Source organism: Battus philenor, unplaced genomic scaffold (assembly GCF_028537555.1).
Source record: "Battus philenor isolate CCGP_79_NKW_IND1 unplaced genomic scaffold, ilBatPhil1.0.hap1 SCAF_21, whole genome shotgun sequence".
Lineage (NCBI taxonomy): Eukaryota > Metazoa > Arthropoda > Insecta > Lepidoptera > Papilionidae > Battus > Battus philenor.
The window spans coordinates 9,947,515-9,965,078 of NW_027181684.1; the positions used below are offsets into that span (position 1 = coordinate 9,947,515).

The following is a 17,564-nucleotide window of genomic DNA, read 5'->3' on the forward strand; positions in this document are numbered from 1 at the left end:
GTGGTAGCCCTGCGGTAAGGACGGAGACTTGCGATCGTAGGTCATGGGTTCCATTCTCGGAATGTAATTTTCCCGAGGAAGGACAGCAGCGTTTTCTGCGAAACATAATACCCCACTGCGATCTGCAACCCACTAGCCCAGCGTGACAACAATGATATATCCCCCATAGACATCTTTGGGGGAGGCCTACGCCTCGCAGTGGGCGTCTATAGGCTGAAACTACAACATATAGGAAATTAAAAGACATATAGATCTTATTATAAATTTATTAATTTTATTAAATTCAATTTCTCCACCAGTATATAGTATTCTTGAATTTACGCAGTGTGGTACAGGGAATTATCCAATTACCTGCATAGGTTCAAATTAAGAAAGAGCTTTTCTGCATCTATGATCCTTGGTGCACCTGATCACCGGTTGTTCCATATTTGGCGAGGTAAGAACAGAATACCACTCTCGGTTAGTAGAGGGAATAGAGGAGGGGAACACGCATGTAAATAAAGAAGAGTGTCGCTAGTCCCTTTTAAAGTTCTGCAAAAAGATTATAGGAAAAACAATCAAAAGCAATAAATAAATAAAATAAGGAAGAACAATAATGAAAATAATTAACTAAAGTGATCAAACAGAAATGTAAATTAAGTGCAATATTATCTATATTATACTTAATTTACATTTCTGTTAAGAGCTACTGGTAAGAAAATAAATAAATTGTTAAACAAATGATAAAAACAATAAACGTAAATGGTAACATTGTAGAGGGAAAACAAAGGAAGTGAGGCAATGCATGGAAGGAAAGAAATGAAAGAAAATGTGAGGAAAATTAGAGAAAGAGATGAACGACATTAAGAAAGGCGAAAGATGGGCATGAAAATAAAAAATAAAAATAACATAAAACAGGGCTTAGTATAATAAAAAATATACGTACGCACTGTTTTTACTGTACTGTTAACCATTATTGTTAATATTTTAAACTGTACATAGCACTCAATAAAACTATTTCTACAATATTAAAAAAATCTTGTTATATACATATGTACAAGTCATGTAAAATATGTATTTATACTGTAACTTTGAACACCGTATGTTACATTCACTTGACTTTTAGCCTCTCATGGTTGAAATACCAAATATTAAGAAATATCAATGTTATATTATAAATCACGATAAACGAAAGGTTTTTTAGCAGCCTCTTAAAAGCACTTTATATTCTCAAGGGAACTTTAAACTCTACTGGAATTTGCCCGCTCCATTTTTGTAAAGACGTTATGTCACGCCTCCAAGGTATCGCCTTTACCGCCAACAACGCCGATGACGAAAAATTTAATTTAAAACTTAACTTACTCTAAAAAGTCTTCATTTCTAAATAGCACACTATATATTAATTTTGAGAGTTACCACAGATGACGTTTATGTAGTAACGTATTTGGCTTTAAAGGTGAGAATGTGAAGCTTATTATCTGTCAATTCATGTATAGTAAACCCTATCCAAAAATCAATGGTTTTATAAATAAAAAATAACATAATGATAATGTAGTAAGTAAAAGCATTTTCAAAATTCGTAGTGCTATATAAATAAATGATTTAATGTTTACTATCTGTCCCTACAGACTTTATCTTGACAGAAGTTAATTGCCTGTCGCATTCCATTAGGATAAATAAATTAGTGCAATATATTTCAGAGTGATAACTATGTATAGGTTGATTGAAAATTCTTGTAAAAGGTTTACAGCTTTTTTCTAAGAATTAAATTATACATATTCATCACCTTTAAAGAGGTAAAGGTTTTACGTATGTAAACAGTTACTTTGTATAGATAGAAGAAAACGAGGATTAGGTATCGTTAAGTAATTGGAATAACAACGGAAAATTATTTATTAAACTTTGTACAACAATACTTGGTACAAAATAAATTTGAACCAAATAGCATTTTCCGCAGTAAGGTACTATGTGCAAAGAAAGTTTAAATATTTAGAAAAGATTTATAATTAAATTATAAAAGTTTAAAAAAAAATGTTAGGATTTGGGGGGTTTTCTAAAATTCCTAACTAAAATAAAACACTGCTATGTGAGGAAGCAAACCGCATGAATGTTCCATACAGAATGCATGTATTGACAAAATCGGCTTATTACTCGCAGAAATCAAATCGGAAATCATCAAATGTTTCGGCGGTCGCACGGCGTATCGAATGGCACGCCGTTTGTTGTGGCGACTTTGTAAACGCATCGTATTGCGGGAGTGTGTGTTTCTCGTTGTACGTTGTCCGTTGCAACGGCTTTTTGAAGCCGAGCCACGTGTCAAACAAGATGACGTGAGACAGATACAATTCTTACATAGGTATAATTATTCATTAAAGTTTGTAATTACAAACATTTTGGTGCGGTTTCATTATTTCACTTTCTACTTTTCTCTGCCTCAAATATCGGCGGTATATATAATAACACTTTAAAACACATTACCATAGTAATGCTTTTTTATTCATTTAAGCGTATAGACGGCTACTGCAAGGCATAGACATCTAACAAGATATCTATGGGAAGATATACCATAATCGCCAACTCTGGCAGGCGTTGGGCGATTGCAGTGTGTTGTTATAGTAGACACAGGACGTGAACAGTGGCAATCCTATATAAATAATGCACAAAGTGTGAATTATATATAAGACTATTAACAGAATCGAACCCGTGATCGCTTATTATGAAGATTTAAAAAAAAATAACATCATATTTAGATTGTTGTAGTGTTTGCTATTGTATATCATTACTAAAATATATATTATGAGCGATTAATTGTTATTCAATGGTATATAACAACGTCTTATTTTATTTTTTGTATAAACAACAAGAATCGTTTGTAGTGGAAATCTCGACGACGAGTAAGCGGAACATGACACGTCCCACTAGGCGGCCAGATGACCTAGTCAATGTCATCAGAAGATTCAGGAAACAGGCCGCTTCCTACTGATGTTATTAGAAATTTTAGATCTCCATATGATCGACATTTGTTTAAAACGAAGAGCACGAAGATTAACTATCCGAATCTAATAATTGAAGACACCATATTATCTGACCATGGTAGATTTTACTCCTACAAGTGACGTCACGACTTCTTTACAACAAAGCGAAACTATCATACTTATTTTATAGTATTACAAAACCACTTGAAAAATACTACAACCACGTACATCTTTAAACTTGAAAATGTACATTTTATTAACCAAGTAATATCACAGTTGATGGCGCCAGCAAATTTGACCATAAAATTGTTTAAGAGCAATTCAAGCCATATACGCTCCATACTTTGTCTTTCTTAATAATTTATTTTATGCAAAAATTGTGAATTATTCATCTCACGATCTTTAATTGAACCATCGACAACAAATGAAAAATGAAGGAAATCCGGACTCTAAATAAAGTTATATAATGAATCAATTTGACTGGGCAGCGTTCGAAATAGCATGAAACATCTTCTCGTTCAACATCGTTCAGTAGATTAGAAAACAAAAGTCTGCGATCAATGTGTGTTACCATTGTTGAGTACCACTCTTAACTTCATTGACAAGCTCACAATCGCTCAACGGGCCGTGAGCACATGCAGCGCATAGAGCACAGAGTTTGTAAGTTATCCAGTTGACACACGGATCAGTAAGCCCATTGCTATACTAGCCGTGGTCGTCTATAACCAGCGTCTTATATATATTATATATAACATATATAAGACGCTGGTTGCAGGATGCTTTCAACCAATCCTTTTGAAAATCTAGGCCTATGTCCCGCAGTGGACCCCACCAAACTGAGACAGTGATCGTAAATGTGGTATTGCACAAAGTATTGTATAAAAATTTTATCTAGCACCGTTATGAAATGAACTGGGCGTATAGTTCATCAGAATTGGTAATAAATTAAAAAAAATACAATAAAGATATTTGGACCATAATACTTATTTTCAAATTATTTCTGCAGAAAACAATAAAGCAATCCTTTGTTCGACGTAAGAGATAAGTTAGCTAATAAATTTTAAAGCTCTAAAAACCGCTAGCATAAATACTTATCTAATCGAAGAATGAGTACATTATTCGCAGTAATAATTACATAGAATAAGGGAATTCTTAGCCGGTCGAAGCCTTAGCGCAACTGAAATTATTATCAACATTCAGATTCTAGGTATTTTATCTTATCCCAGCGATATTCAATACTATTTACAGATATAAGACACAGTAAACACATAAATTAATAATTACTCATTACGAATAGGAAGTGCCACACAAGACGCGTGTCATTTCCAAAATGGTTGACAGTTGTTTGGTAGCAGTTCTATTGTTGACTTTAATAGTAACAGTTGTAGGTGAAGGTTGCGTGACGTTTTCATTCGAAGATGATTTCTATGGATCGTTTTCGAACGAAATTGGTATCTGTAGGGGAAGGCTGATGTGGAATTTAGGTAACTACTCGTCAATCCCCGTGGACAGCCCGCATCGCCTTAGCACCGTGTTTATATCACCTACTAATCAACTTAGTTGCGTCTCATCGTTTACCTTCCCAATGACGGCCCGTGGCGTTGTTGACGTGAATTTATACATGGATCCAAATTCTCAAAGCGACCAGATAACTGTTATTGTCAGTGAAGTGGTGGAAGGTGGTGTTGATGCTGCCGTCGGAAACCAAATGATATCCGCCGCAAGTCCAAACTTCGTGACCGGGTGGCATACGTTACGAGTTAACTTGACAGGATCCGGGACATTTGTTGGTTATGTAAGTAACAATTATTATCGATTATGCGCACAGTTAGGATCTTGTAAATCATCATTATCATTACAGACGTAAGACATCAATTTTTAATGAAAACGTTAGGGCAGGGACTGTATTTAGCGTTATCCGACGATAACAAGGTCATGTCCACCTTATGAATTATCATCCTATGCTGCTCTGGCCGGTCCGCGGTCTCCACTCGTAAAGTTCTGCTTAATGCCCAGCGGCCATTTGTTCTGTGCGCTATTTGGCCACTGCCACTTTAACTTACCAATTTGCTGGGCTATTTCCGAGAGAAAAAACTCGAGCATAGTTCTCTCCACTGCCCGAAGTCAGAGCCTACGTTTCATTTCCGTAAGTTACAATCCCTGAAAATCTCTAGTAACTCACACGAGTATTACGTAAATTGTCGTGTAATGGCAATGACGTATATTAAACGAGAATATCTTTCTTATTGGGATACCTAAGATTAAAAGTGGACGTCTTGGGGTGATTAAGGTGTTTTGTAGTAATTTAAAGTGATCACATATCTTAGTTTACATTACTTGCTTTGTATTACATATCCCATAATGCTTTCTCACAAAGACGAAGATTCGTTGCAACTAACCTATATACGAAATTCATACTATTGATCTAGAATAAAGGCATTTAGTGCACCGTAAACTTGGTTAAGATGTAAATGCCAAGAAGTACAGCGCCAATGCAACAATGAAACAAACTTACACAAATATTACAGTTTCAAATATTATGAGATTTAATTCCGACTAGCAAATAGATGTAAGAGCCCATCGTATATTTTTTTTTAAATAAACCTATCACTTTTGCCAGTGGGAAGAAGACACGATCCTAAAAAAGAACAAATGTCTATTATTCCTTAAGGATAGTTAAGGTAATTAAAAATAGAAAAAAATTTGAACCTTGGTTAGACTTGTCTCCTGGGAAATCAAAACACATTTTAAAGTGTAAAAACGGAGACTGTGAGCTTCTAACCTGTCTTAATAGAAATGGAGAAGGTCTCCATTCAGCAGTGAACTACCTACGGCTCAAATGATGTCGGTATTGATGATAATAATACAAACAATTGCTTCTATTGCCAAAGGACCAGGATTTTCAGATCCGACATCAGTAAATATGTCGTACCATAGAATGCTATCAACATAGAAAAGTGAAGAACATTTATACCTTTACGTCTATAGTTAATTACCTAAATATTAATACAACAAACAATTAATTTATTTCAAAAAACAAGGTTCTGTAAAATTCCAATACACCTATTCGCCGACATTCGTAATAAAATTATACGACATAGATACGTTTTCTATTACAGTTATCAAAATTATTATAGTTATAAAGATAAATTAAAAATAACCATTTATAACCCGAGTTTTATTCTACTGCAGAAAACTTCAATTGGATACAATGTCCTTAGAGAAGTTTAATCGCCGAAGGTTACAGATATTTGTTTGACAATATAAAGACGAATAAGTGTAACAAGGTACAATAGAACCAAACATCGTTTGCTAGATAGTTAAACATAAGTAACTAAACCACATTACTTCATCTGAAAATAATTAAAAACATATTTGTAACAAAACTTAAGCAATACATATTTGAATAACTGAAACAATATACAAAGCATTGAAATGTAAGCTGCAATCAAAGATTAACAAATTATGCTATTAATAATTAGAAATATATAGTAATGTTCTATAAAATTATGCTGTGAAACGAAATAATACTACGTCATAAATCATAATTTGGAGACCTCCTATTCAATACCATTAAGACCGCCACTTTTTGTCTACTATTAGAGCTAGATTTCTTTTTTATTATCACTTTTTTAGGTTGCCCAAAAACACTGGATGGAGGCCGCTTCTTACCTATCCTATTAAAAATCTACGATAGAAGCCTATGCCCAACAGTGCACGTCGTATAGTTGAAATGGTGATGATGATAATTATTAAAATTTGCCGTCAGCTCGACTGACTCTAAGTGATTTCGTATCTTACAATAGTTATTAAAGTTATTTAGTTTTCGTAGAACACGAAATAATTTACCTGTAATGGGGTAATGGCACTGCTAGTGCTAAATATGTTAACGATATCCAAATGAGAAAAAAAATGCTTTCGAAAAGAATTCGTCGGTGATGACTCATTTACTACATTTACGACAATATACAATTCAATACTTGAAACGATTAAATAATACACGTTATAAAATATCTATCTATAAATGTGCTGAAAATTAAAGTAGAAGAAACTTACGTGTACAATACATATAAGTTTCTGCTGCTTCTTAATAAAAATATTATCAATAGTTATTCTTACTTTCCTTTTATTAGATAAGTTATTGAAATTAAATTTCTGAAACAAATCTACAACGGGAACATGAAAAATATATCATAACTTTAGGCATAAATAATCATGTCATTCATATTATAGTTATATGCCATATAAAACGTATTATTGAAAACGTCGCACCTTACTTTCATTAATAATAATTAGCGATAATATCTTCCACGTCATCGATACAAAATATAAACATAGCGTAGTGTAATTGCCTTAACAAAAATGATATCGGTCAAATCAAATGTGGTATTTTTCTTTATTTCAGGTTTCTCTTATTGGGATGGCAGCAAGTAGATCCATAGTCTTCGTGGATTCCTTTCGCTACATACCACCGCATTATGATGCTGATTTATGTGTTATATATAGTGAAATTAACAATATAACCACAACGCCTGTTGATCTTACTTCTCCCGATTCAACGGCAGATCCTACTACTACTACTACTATAGTAGTTCCTACAGTTATAACTACCTTAGTTCCTTCCCCTCCAAATGCCACACAATCTACCGAATTTCCTATAACAACAGAAGATGGTACTTTTCCTAATGGAACTGAATCAATCACAATGTCTAGTTTAACTAGCCAAGAAACGACAACCGTTACAAACACAGTATCTTCATCGGAAGCTCCAAGTACTAACACAGTAATGTGGACTACTGAACAGAATATAACAACTGATACACAAACAGCTACCACTGCTATTACAACAGACTTCGAAGAAAATGCAACATTAACGACACAAGAAGTTGAAACTGATACGACTCAGCCCTCTGAAATTACTTCCGAAGAAAACACTAATTCAACTGGATACGAAACAACAACTACAGATGGGTTCAATTCAAGTACCACTCAAATGGAAAGTTCTGACACCCCATTAACAACATCGCAAATGGAAATAAGTACTGAGACATCTACTCAGTTAAACGTGACAGATTGGGGACCATCTACACCACCACAGGAAATAATAAGCACAGTTTCGTCAACAGGGGAAACGACAATTCATACGCCTAATGAAACGGATACGGATACAACAACGTGGTCAAGTTCAGATTACACCTCGTCCTATGCTTCCAGTGATCCACCAACTAATACACCTAGTACTGATGCGACAATTGTTTTTGAAACTACGGACCCAGGCAATTCTACATCTGAGATTACAGACGTAGTAACAGTTACACAAATAACACAAGAACTTACAACAAACCAAAATGATAATACTAGTACAACACAAGTAACTGATACAATGAGTACAACGATGTCATCAGTTATTAATACTGAAACGACCACAGAAGTTATTTCCACAAATTCTCCAGATATATCAACTTTGAATATAACTGATTCCACTACAGTGACACAATACGAAGTTACTGATTTTATATCTACAACCCAAGAAACGGTCACACAGTCAACCTACACAACTGACCAAGAAATATTTACTGTTACTGATATCAGCTCTACCACACAGACTGAAAATACTGATTTCCTCACCACTACTGAATTAGCTCAAACTACACAGACTGAAACTACTGATTCTGTGGCCACCACTGACTTCAATCAAACCATACAGACTGAAATTACTGATTCTGTAGTCAATACTGATTCAGAGGCTACAGATGACTTAGATCATACCACACAGACAGAAATTACTGATTCCATGACTACTACTACTTTGGAAAAAACCACAGAGACTACTACTATATCATCGGATTACACAGTTATAGTCACATCTACCCAGAATGCAGAAAATAGTTCGGAAGCAACAACGCAATCAACAAATAATGAATATAATACACCTGAATCAACAACCACGGCAATTACAAACACTGAGACGGAAACGGTAACTCCAACACTTGAAGACAACTCGGAAATGACTACAAAACTTAGTACTACCGTTGGAATGGACCAGTCAACTAAAGACGAAACAGGTTCAAATACTAATCCTGGAAATCTGGAAACAACAACCCCTATTTCAAACACAACCCTAGGACAAGCAACAACGCAATCAACAAATAATGAATATAATACACCTGAATCAACAACCACGGCAATTACAAACACTGAGACGGAAACGGTAACTCCAACACTTGAAGACAACTCGGAAACGACTACAAAACTTAGTACTACCATTAGAATGGACCAGTCAACTAAAGACGAAACAGATTCAAATACTAATCCTGGAAATCTGGAAACAACAACCCCTATTACAAACACAAACCCAGGACAAGGAACCACTGGTTCCATAACTCCAACGGAAAGTCCTATTGTCGAAAACCCCGACACTGGCTTTTGGACTCCCTTAACTATCTCACTTGTTGTAATAATATCGTTTATTTTGTTGGTTATAATAGCTATATTCTTTTACGAACTAGCTAAAAAAATGGAACGAAACAAACGACCAATATCTTTATGATGAGTTAGAAAATTTTTCATGCACTATTACTGTTCCAAGAGTGACAAACATGCTAGCAGAACCGTATAACTAACAAAAAGATCCCCGTTTAAAGTTGACGTACGTCCAAACATATCGACAAAATCTTAAATAGTATACCACAATACATTGTGTAATTTCATTGTCTATTCGATTTCGTTAATGTATATTTTATTACTTCTGGTTATATTTAAGACCGTCGATACGAGATTAACTTTTCTTAAGTACACTTTCCCTGTTATATTTTTTTCACATAATTTAAATGACGCTACTGATCAATCATCAACATCAAACAAATTGATTAAGATTATAATCCGGTGCGAGATATAGTAAAAAAAAACTTAGAAATAATAATAATACATAATGATTGGTTATAAGTATATAAGCTTTGAAAATATATAGCTATCAATTTATGTATAGTACACCCGATCCAAAATATATTTTTTAAGATTTCGATTACCATACTTACGTTAAATTTGATTTTTGTTTACTATCTGTTCTAGTAGACTATCAGAAGTAATTGACCTGTCACATACCAGTGGAAAAGTATACCATCTATTTCAAAGTGCTCACTTTATATACGTCCCAATTTCTTAAGAATCTTTCCATGTCTTGCCATGGGTTACTCGAGGGATGTGCCACACTGCCACTTCAAACGAGCAATTCTTGGTGCTTCACCAGTGATCTTGGTTGTTCTACGGATCTCCTCATTCCTATGTATGCATATAGAAATTCAGTTTCACATTATATCCGTAACTACTCAAGCGCTCTCTCTATTTGTTTTAAGGTCTGGTTTGTTCTTCCTTAAAACATTAATAATAGCTTTTGTAGCTTTTAGGCACAAAGGTCTATTGCAAAACAAAATTGACTACTTAGAAGTTCGTTAAACACATACATCTCTTCGATACAAAAATAATGTAGATTAAAATTAACACAAAAAATAGATAAGAATGTAGGTATTTGAGTATTATACTGAAAATAGTAATTAAAAAAATCTCAATACTTATTTAACAACGATAATGGAAATTACTCCAAAAAAAATTATATTTTCAATAAAAAAATATTAGTAAGTTACATCTTCAAATTATCGTTAAAAAAATTAAATAATTAAACATATTCAAAATAAAAGTTAAAACGGCTTTATAATATGACATCATTACAATCAACTATAATCTTCGGAGAAGAACTAAAGAGAAACTCGGTGGGGTTTGTAACTGTTTAATACAATATTTGGATGATTGTACTCGTATTTAACAATGTTCGATGAAATTGAAATAGTTTAATTCCAAACACCTTCATTCTAAACACGCTCTGTAAAAGAGCATTATTCCTTTTGGCAGTGCTTGTGTTTAACAAATTTCTTCAATTTACTAGAAGATAAATTTACCACGTTTTCATACCATAAACAGAAAGAAGTTAATAATTAATTTCCATTAATTATTCAAAAATAACAATTGTCATATAGTACTTTTCATGCTTTCTCTTTCTTTCATCCATCATAATATCATTCACTACATAAGCCATATTGTCATTCAGTCATCGCCTTTCCTCCTTCTCCTCCATTCCCAAAGTATCACAGATTATTTATTACATTATTATTTCCCAGTTTTGTGTTTTGACTTTTGTATCTCACATTTAATTTATTCTACGACCAATTTATTATTATTCATTTTTAGTACACTGTTATCTATTCTTAAATAATAATGAATGTTTAACAAGCGCGGTATCAGCGCCATCTATTAACCACAGAAAAAGCTAATATTTTGGTATATGATATTCACACATTCGTTGTAACAAAGAAGTGATAATAACAACGATTAGTGTTTAATCAGTATAGAATTCAGATTGATGATGTAACCACTAGTATGGCCTGAAGTGCAACAGGACACGCATTAACAAACGTCGCCACAACAAGCCACTCACACGCCGCGCGACTGCGTTAACGCTTCATGATATTATACCCGCAGGCGTTTAAATAGCTACGTAATTCTGTCAATAGCATTCGTATCAGCGTTCTGTATGAAACGATTTTGCGGTTTATTTCATTTAGGATTACTCTCTCTACTCTTAATGTTCTCGAATCCTAAAATTCTAATTGCAATCGTGTAACTATTCGTTTCAATTTCTGAAATGACGATAAAACGAATGATTTATCGTCATTTCAGCCCACAGATACCCACTGCAAGGTATAGGCGTCCCACGAAGATATCTATGTGGGGATAAATAATCGTAAGCCGTTCGCAGTGTTGTACTTTGGTACGCAGAGGACGCTGCAGCACATCCACTGAAACTCGTTTCTAATTAGTGGCAATCCTATATTATTAACGCACAAAGTGTGAATTATATAAAATTTCTAATTAGTGGCAATCTTATATGAGTATATAGAACAGAGATTCCCAAAGTGGTCTATATCGACTTCTAGGGGTCTATGACAACCTGCAAGGGGTCTACGTCAGCGAAAAAAAATTTGGGAGGCCATGAAATGTAAATGGAGTCCACGATAGTGGATCTCAACACAAACACTGATAGTACCTATATATTTACATCATACTATCTTATAATATCAAAACATTTACACTATTTATAAAAGTACGTATCTATGAAGTAAAAAAATTATTACATATGTTTATAAAATTGTGTAAGTTGTTGGATGTTGGTATTCGCTTTGTGGTCGCAATACATTTAAACTTATAAAAACCTGAGAGTCGCAATCTCAGAGCTTCGCTACCTTGCACTGACTTGTTTAATTCGTCACTCTACGCCTACGTCACTACGAATGTGGGACAAATACGTTTATTAGTTTCCTGAATCTTGAAAAGGAAAGTGATAAGAAAATATTTAAAAAAATATAAAAAGATAGTATATCACACAAATTATAGTGAGTCAGAGTTATTTTGTTTGAGAGTGCTGGAGAAAAGTAAGTACATTATTTTTTATTAAATTTTAGTTTTCTACTCGTAGTCAGCAAAGATAGATAAATTACGCCAATCATGACTAGTTATTAGTAATTTAATATTCAATCATGCAAAATTACGCGAGTACTCCTCAATAGTTTCTTTTTGAAAGTTTTAGCAATCGGTATTATAATTACAGTGCAATCTCCGTAATTCTAGCTAATTGTTGCAAGAAGATGTTCGAATTATGGAATGTTTTCGGAAAAATCAAAAAATATTTTTAATATACAGCTGCTGGATTTTCTTAAATAATTTAATTTTGCCCACAGATGACTGATACCATGTCCGAATCTAAAAAGAAATGTAGACAGTACAATGTTGATTATTTGAAATTTATCTTTATTCCATCATTGCCGGACAAACAATTGCCTATGTTCCTTATATGCAACAAAGTTTTGGGCAATGACGCTATGAAACCATCAAAACTGCAAGATCCTCTGAGAAGATGCCACCCTGCTAAAACAGAGAAAGATTTGAAATACTTTCAAACACTTAAAGATAAACTACAGAAGATACCTACACTGGACAGAATGTTCGCTTCGACGTTACAAAGAAATGATGATGGTTTGCAGGCGTCTTACAATATCTCGTTACTTATAGCAAAGTTCGGAAAACCGCATACTATCGGAGAGAAATTAATTTTGTCAGCGGTTGAAGAGGTTTTAAAAACTGTTTTACACAAACCTGCATCTGATATCATTAAAAGAATTCCCTTAAGCAACAATACTGTTGAAAGACGTATTGATGAAATAAGTTCTGATATTAAAAGCTTCTTATGTAATTATTTGCAAGCAACCCATTTCTCTATACAACTGGACGAGTCAACTTTACCTAATAATGCAGCATTATTATTGGCATATGTTCGTTTTAATATGAATCAAGAAATCTACGAAGAACTGCTCTTCGTAAGAACTTTTTGAGACTATTTTAGAATTTGTGAACACTAAAGATAACATTTTAAAAGAAGATTTAATGAAGAGGAAAACAGACATCGCCTATTTAACAGATTTGTTTACAAAATTTAATATGGTTAATTTGCAATTACAAGGTGACAGTTTAAATTTGAATAAAACAAAGTCCATCTTATCAGCGTTTCTTGCGAGAATTAAACTAATGAAGCAAAATATTGGACGGGGCGAAATTTCTCAGTTCTCCAATTTAACCAAAGGAAGACGACGTTTCAACTTATGTTTAACATTATATATTTTAACTATGGCAATATCACCGTGGATAATTAAACCATATGGTGACATAGAAGAAACGAATGTCATAATACAAGAGGAACTGACTGAACTAAGTACAAACGAAGAACTTAAGGTTCAGTTTAAAAACGGATATCAGCAATTCTGGCTGCAAAACAACATACCCATTACTTATCCCGTATTATGAAATATAGCGAGGAAATTTTTAATTTCCTTTCCATCGTCATATCTAGTGGAAAGGGGGTTTAGCGCTGTTACCAATCTCCTAACGAAAAAAAAAGAAACAGACTGGACATCATTAGCCGAGGAGATTTAGGATTAACCCTTACAAAATTGATGCCAAATGTTGATAATTTATTATTAAAGCAACAGGTTCATCCTTCTCACTAAAAATATTGACTTATTGCTTATGTTATTTTATTTATAGTTTATTTTATGTTTATTTAATGTTACGTTTATTTTATATAACAGATCCAAAATTTTATTTTGAGTAGTTTTTATTTAAATTCAATTAATAAATGTATAAATTAACATGTGTTTTTACTTTACTACAGTTAGAAATTTACAGGAAATCAATATCGGATAAGTAGGGGGTCAACCCAACACGGAAAAACATGGCAACTCTGATTTAGAATATACTATGAGTAGTAATATGGTCGAAAAATGATTTTTACAGGCCGCTGCCAATCGATTCCGTTGAAAATCTACGAAGTATGCCTATGTCCAGTAGTAGACACCTAACGACTAAAATTTTGAAGATGATTAGGGTCCAGAGCTAATTTAAGGAGACTACAAATCTTTTGAATTTTTCAGGTTTGGTCAGGTTGTAAATTCAGACGAAACGTGCGCCTAACGAGATTGAACCTGCAACCTCCAACCATACATCATAATTCCGATAAAAGCAATAAACTGTTATTGTTTAAAATTAATTTCCAATAGCATATTATCATAATCGAGCACTATGTGCCACTACGTACAGATAATATAACAGTTAGTTATTAATAATAATAAATTTTGTATAAATTAACAAATTAATTATTAGAGAGATACATTAAATTGAATTTGCATTGTGCAAGCATAAAAAAGTCTATATTTAAAAATTACGTCCATATGTAAGTTGAAATTAAATTAGAAATATGATTTTTAAATTATTTGATGATAATCTAAGTTACTACTGTCGTACGTATACAAGCAGTTATCGGAAGTGTTACGCTCGAAGTTGTTAACGATTGTATATACCTGGGGCAGGTTCAGCTTCTTATCGTCCAAAATACCGCAATGGTCACTTACCATGGACCTTATATGAAGGCTCGAGGTCACTTGGCAGCATCGGAGAGGGCTATGTTATGAGTTTCGCTGCCAGATCGAATCAGAAATGAGGAAAACTGCAGGAAAACCACGGTCACCGACGTAGATCGAATAATTGCTTGTCTGAAGTGGCTGGGGGGACACATCGCTCATGCAACCGGTGGCCGTTGGGGCCGAAATGTTCTCGGGTGGCGATCACGAGCCGACATAGTTTAGATCGCCGGAAGTCGCTGGATAGAATCAGTGTAAGACCGATTTATTATTGGCTTAAAAGAATAGTAGAATCAAGATTATTATAATTATCACACTGGTACATCTTTTCTGTGAAAAAACTTGATAACACAGTAAAATGATTTTTAACATGAAATTCTTGTAGGCGTTCATAACAGCTATTTTAACTCCTTAAATGAACACAGCTTATGATAATTAACGAATGATAAATGGCGCCAGACAGAATAAGGTATTATTACGAATAACACTTATGTCAGATTTACTGACACATAATCAATGCTCATTATGATTATAAAGTGGTGTGTAAAGTTCTGAGCCTACGGTCCAGAGGGAAAACATGAGTTTTGCTATCTGAAAAGTGTTTCAGGCTAAGCGCCATCTGCAGATTAACCCCTCACATCCACAGACTTTTTAAATACCTATAGAGAAACAGTGACCATCGGGCACAAAGAAATTTTTTTGATTATCAGCTACATATATTTATGTCTACTAGTTGAAAGAAAAAAATAATCTTAAGCTTTACTTCATCTACAGTTCATATTATGTCCTCAACCTAAGTCGCCATTTTATACCTCCTATTTAATAAATAACTATTAACTGCTCTTTTGAGATTTTTTTATCTCTCTCTAGGAGCTCTATTAAAATTGCCGAAATGACAAAAAATACGTCAAAAACTTATGAATAATTATTACGTAAATATCGCCTCACAACTTTGCCGTTATTCTTTTGACAGGAAAAAAACTTTATTATTAAGGTCTACGGAAAACGCTGGACTGAAGTTGGCTTACAACCAGTTCTATCGGAACTCACTTTAACTTGTTTACTTGTAAACAGAGCTTAAGCGTCTTCAGCCGTTAATGCGCTATCACATTAAACCCAATTATTGTATATTTATAATGAACAAAATGCCGTCATCCTCATCATTATTATTGCAGTGTAAGATGTCCACAGCTGGACGTAAGACTCCCATATAAATTTCCAATAGCACTATCTTGAGGCGGCCTGCGTCCAGTTTTTCAATAACCTTTTCAGGGGCATTCGTCCACTTTAAGAGTAAACGTCTTACGCTGCCCTTAGCAGATTTTCTGATTCAAAATCCTCGTGCATATAGAAAATTGTGAAAAGAAGATTATTTTTTTTTCAGCTATTCGAAAAATTAAAAAAGAGTGATTTCTCTCTAAACAATTATAGTCTCTGTTATTATAAATACAATATTTACTATCTCGTACAAGAATTTTGTAAGTTTAATACCAGGAATTTTTGTTATTATAAAAATTATAATTTTCTTGGTAAACCCGGCAGTCGTGATCCTATCAATTATAACCTACTACTCTTTGTAATTCATTATTGCAATCAAATGTCATTTACCTATCGGTTTTTACGTATATTTAAACTTTTTAAATATTTTGTATAATAACTATACAAATTATATTTCAAACATTTTTAAATAGGCATTATTTTATATTTACTGGCTATTTATATTAAGGAAACATGTATGTCATATAAGCATATATGTATCTATGCTTATGCTTTAACAGTGTAAGATACACTATAAAATACATACTTTTATCACCATTTTCAATCTTAATCGTAAAATCGGCGCAGGGGCAACATTTTAAATTTTCTACGTGAAAAATTAATATACCTACAAATTTTCATAGCGTTCGGTTGAATAGTCCAGGAGATAGTAGACATGTAACAAAGAGTTTCAATAATGGGGCCACCATTTAAACCTTTTTCATGGGAAAAAATCTTTGACGTCAAAAAATAAAGTACTTCTCAATTTTCATGATAGTCGCTGAAATTGTCAAAAATATTTATTAAAAGTTTTAAATTCTTTACATTCCACGGAATCACCGTGCGAATGCCGGGTCCATTTCGTTACAGGGAGAGGGGAAGACCCGGTGCTGGGGACTTACAACCCGCGTAACAGATTTTGAGGAGCCGCCCTCATAGCGTAACCAAAATTTAAATTTTCTAATAATAAAATAATTCTATCAATGCTGTTTTGGAATCTCGTTCAAGATATGAGGTGCGCTCTTAATAGGCCTAAATATTTTAGATGATTGTAGAGAGGCTTCTCGCCCTCTCTCCCCACTTTTTCCCTCTTCATCCGCCGCGTACAAATATGTCCAAATTTAAAAACTTTATAAAGTATATAATCAAGTTAATAAAAATATTATTAAGTCTACCTGTAGATTCATTTTGATTTTCATCTAGTGATTGATGAAATCTTTGAATGTAGGCAACCTCTATTTTTTTATGATTCTTCTTAATGTGCCTATGGTCAGCCAGTCTTTCTCTGCTATCACAGTGATATTTTTCTCTGGCAAACGAGCATTAAATG

The 17,564-nt window shown here is 33.6% G+C and overlaps 2 protein-coding genes across 2 annotated transcripts; both read left to right on the plus strand.

Annotated features, from left to right (window-relative positions):
- The first annotated feature begins 4,284 nt into the window (after window positions 1–4,284).
- LOC137923498 (mucin-2-like) lies at window positions 4,285–9,504 on the plus strand. Its single transcript, XM_068766758.1, has 2 exons — window positions 4,285–4,749; window positions 7,360–9,504. Exons 1-2 carry the CDS (start codon window positions 4,285–4,287, stop codon window positions 9,502–9,504), a joined length of 2,610 nt encoding a protein of 869 aa, XP_068622859.1.
- Window positions 9,505–12,757: 3,253 nt separating this feature from the next.
- On the plus strand, window positions 12,758–13,396 carry LOC137923499 (zinc finger BED domain-containing protein 5-like). Its single transcript, XM_068766759.1, has one exon. It carries the CDS (start codon window positions 12,758–12,760, stop codon window positions 13,394–13,396), a length of 639 nt encoding a protein of 212 aa, XP_068622860.1.
- The last annotated feature ends 4,168 nt before the right edge of the window (window positions 13,397–17,564 follow it).

What these genes read in the sequence shown, in the direction of transcription:
- LOC137923498 (XM_068766758.1), top strand. Translation starts at nt 4,285, where the DNA reads ATGGTTGACAGTTGTTTGGTAGCAGTTCTATTGTTGACTTTAATAGTA. An exon ending in CCGGGACATTTGTTGGTTAT is followed by an intron (nt 4,750 to 7,359) that starts GTAAGTAACAAT and finishes TCTTTATTTCAG; the next exon opens with GTTTCTCTTATTGGGATGGC.
- LOC137923499 (XM_068766759.1), top strand. Translation starts at nt 12,758, where the DNA reads ATGTCCGAATCTAAAAAGAAATGTAGACAGTACAATGTTGATTATTTG.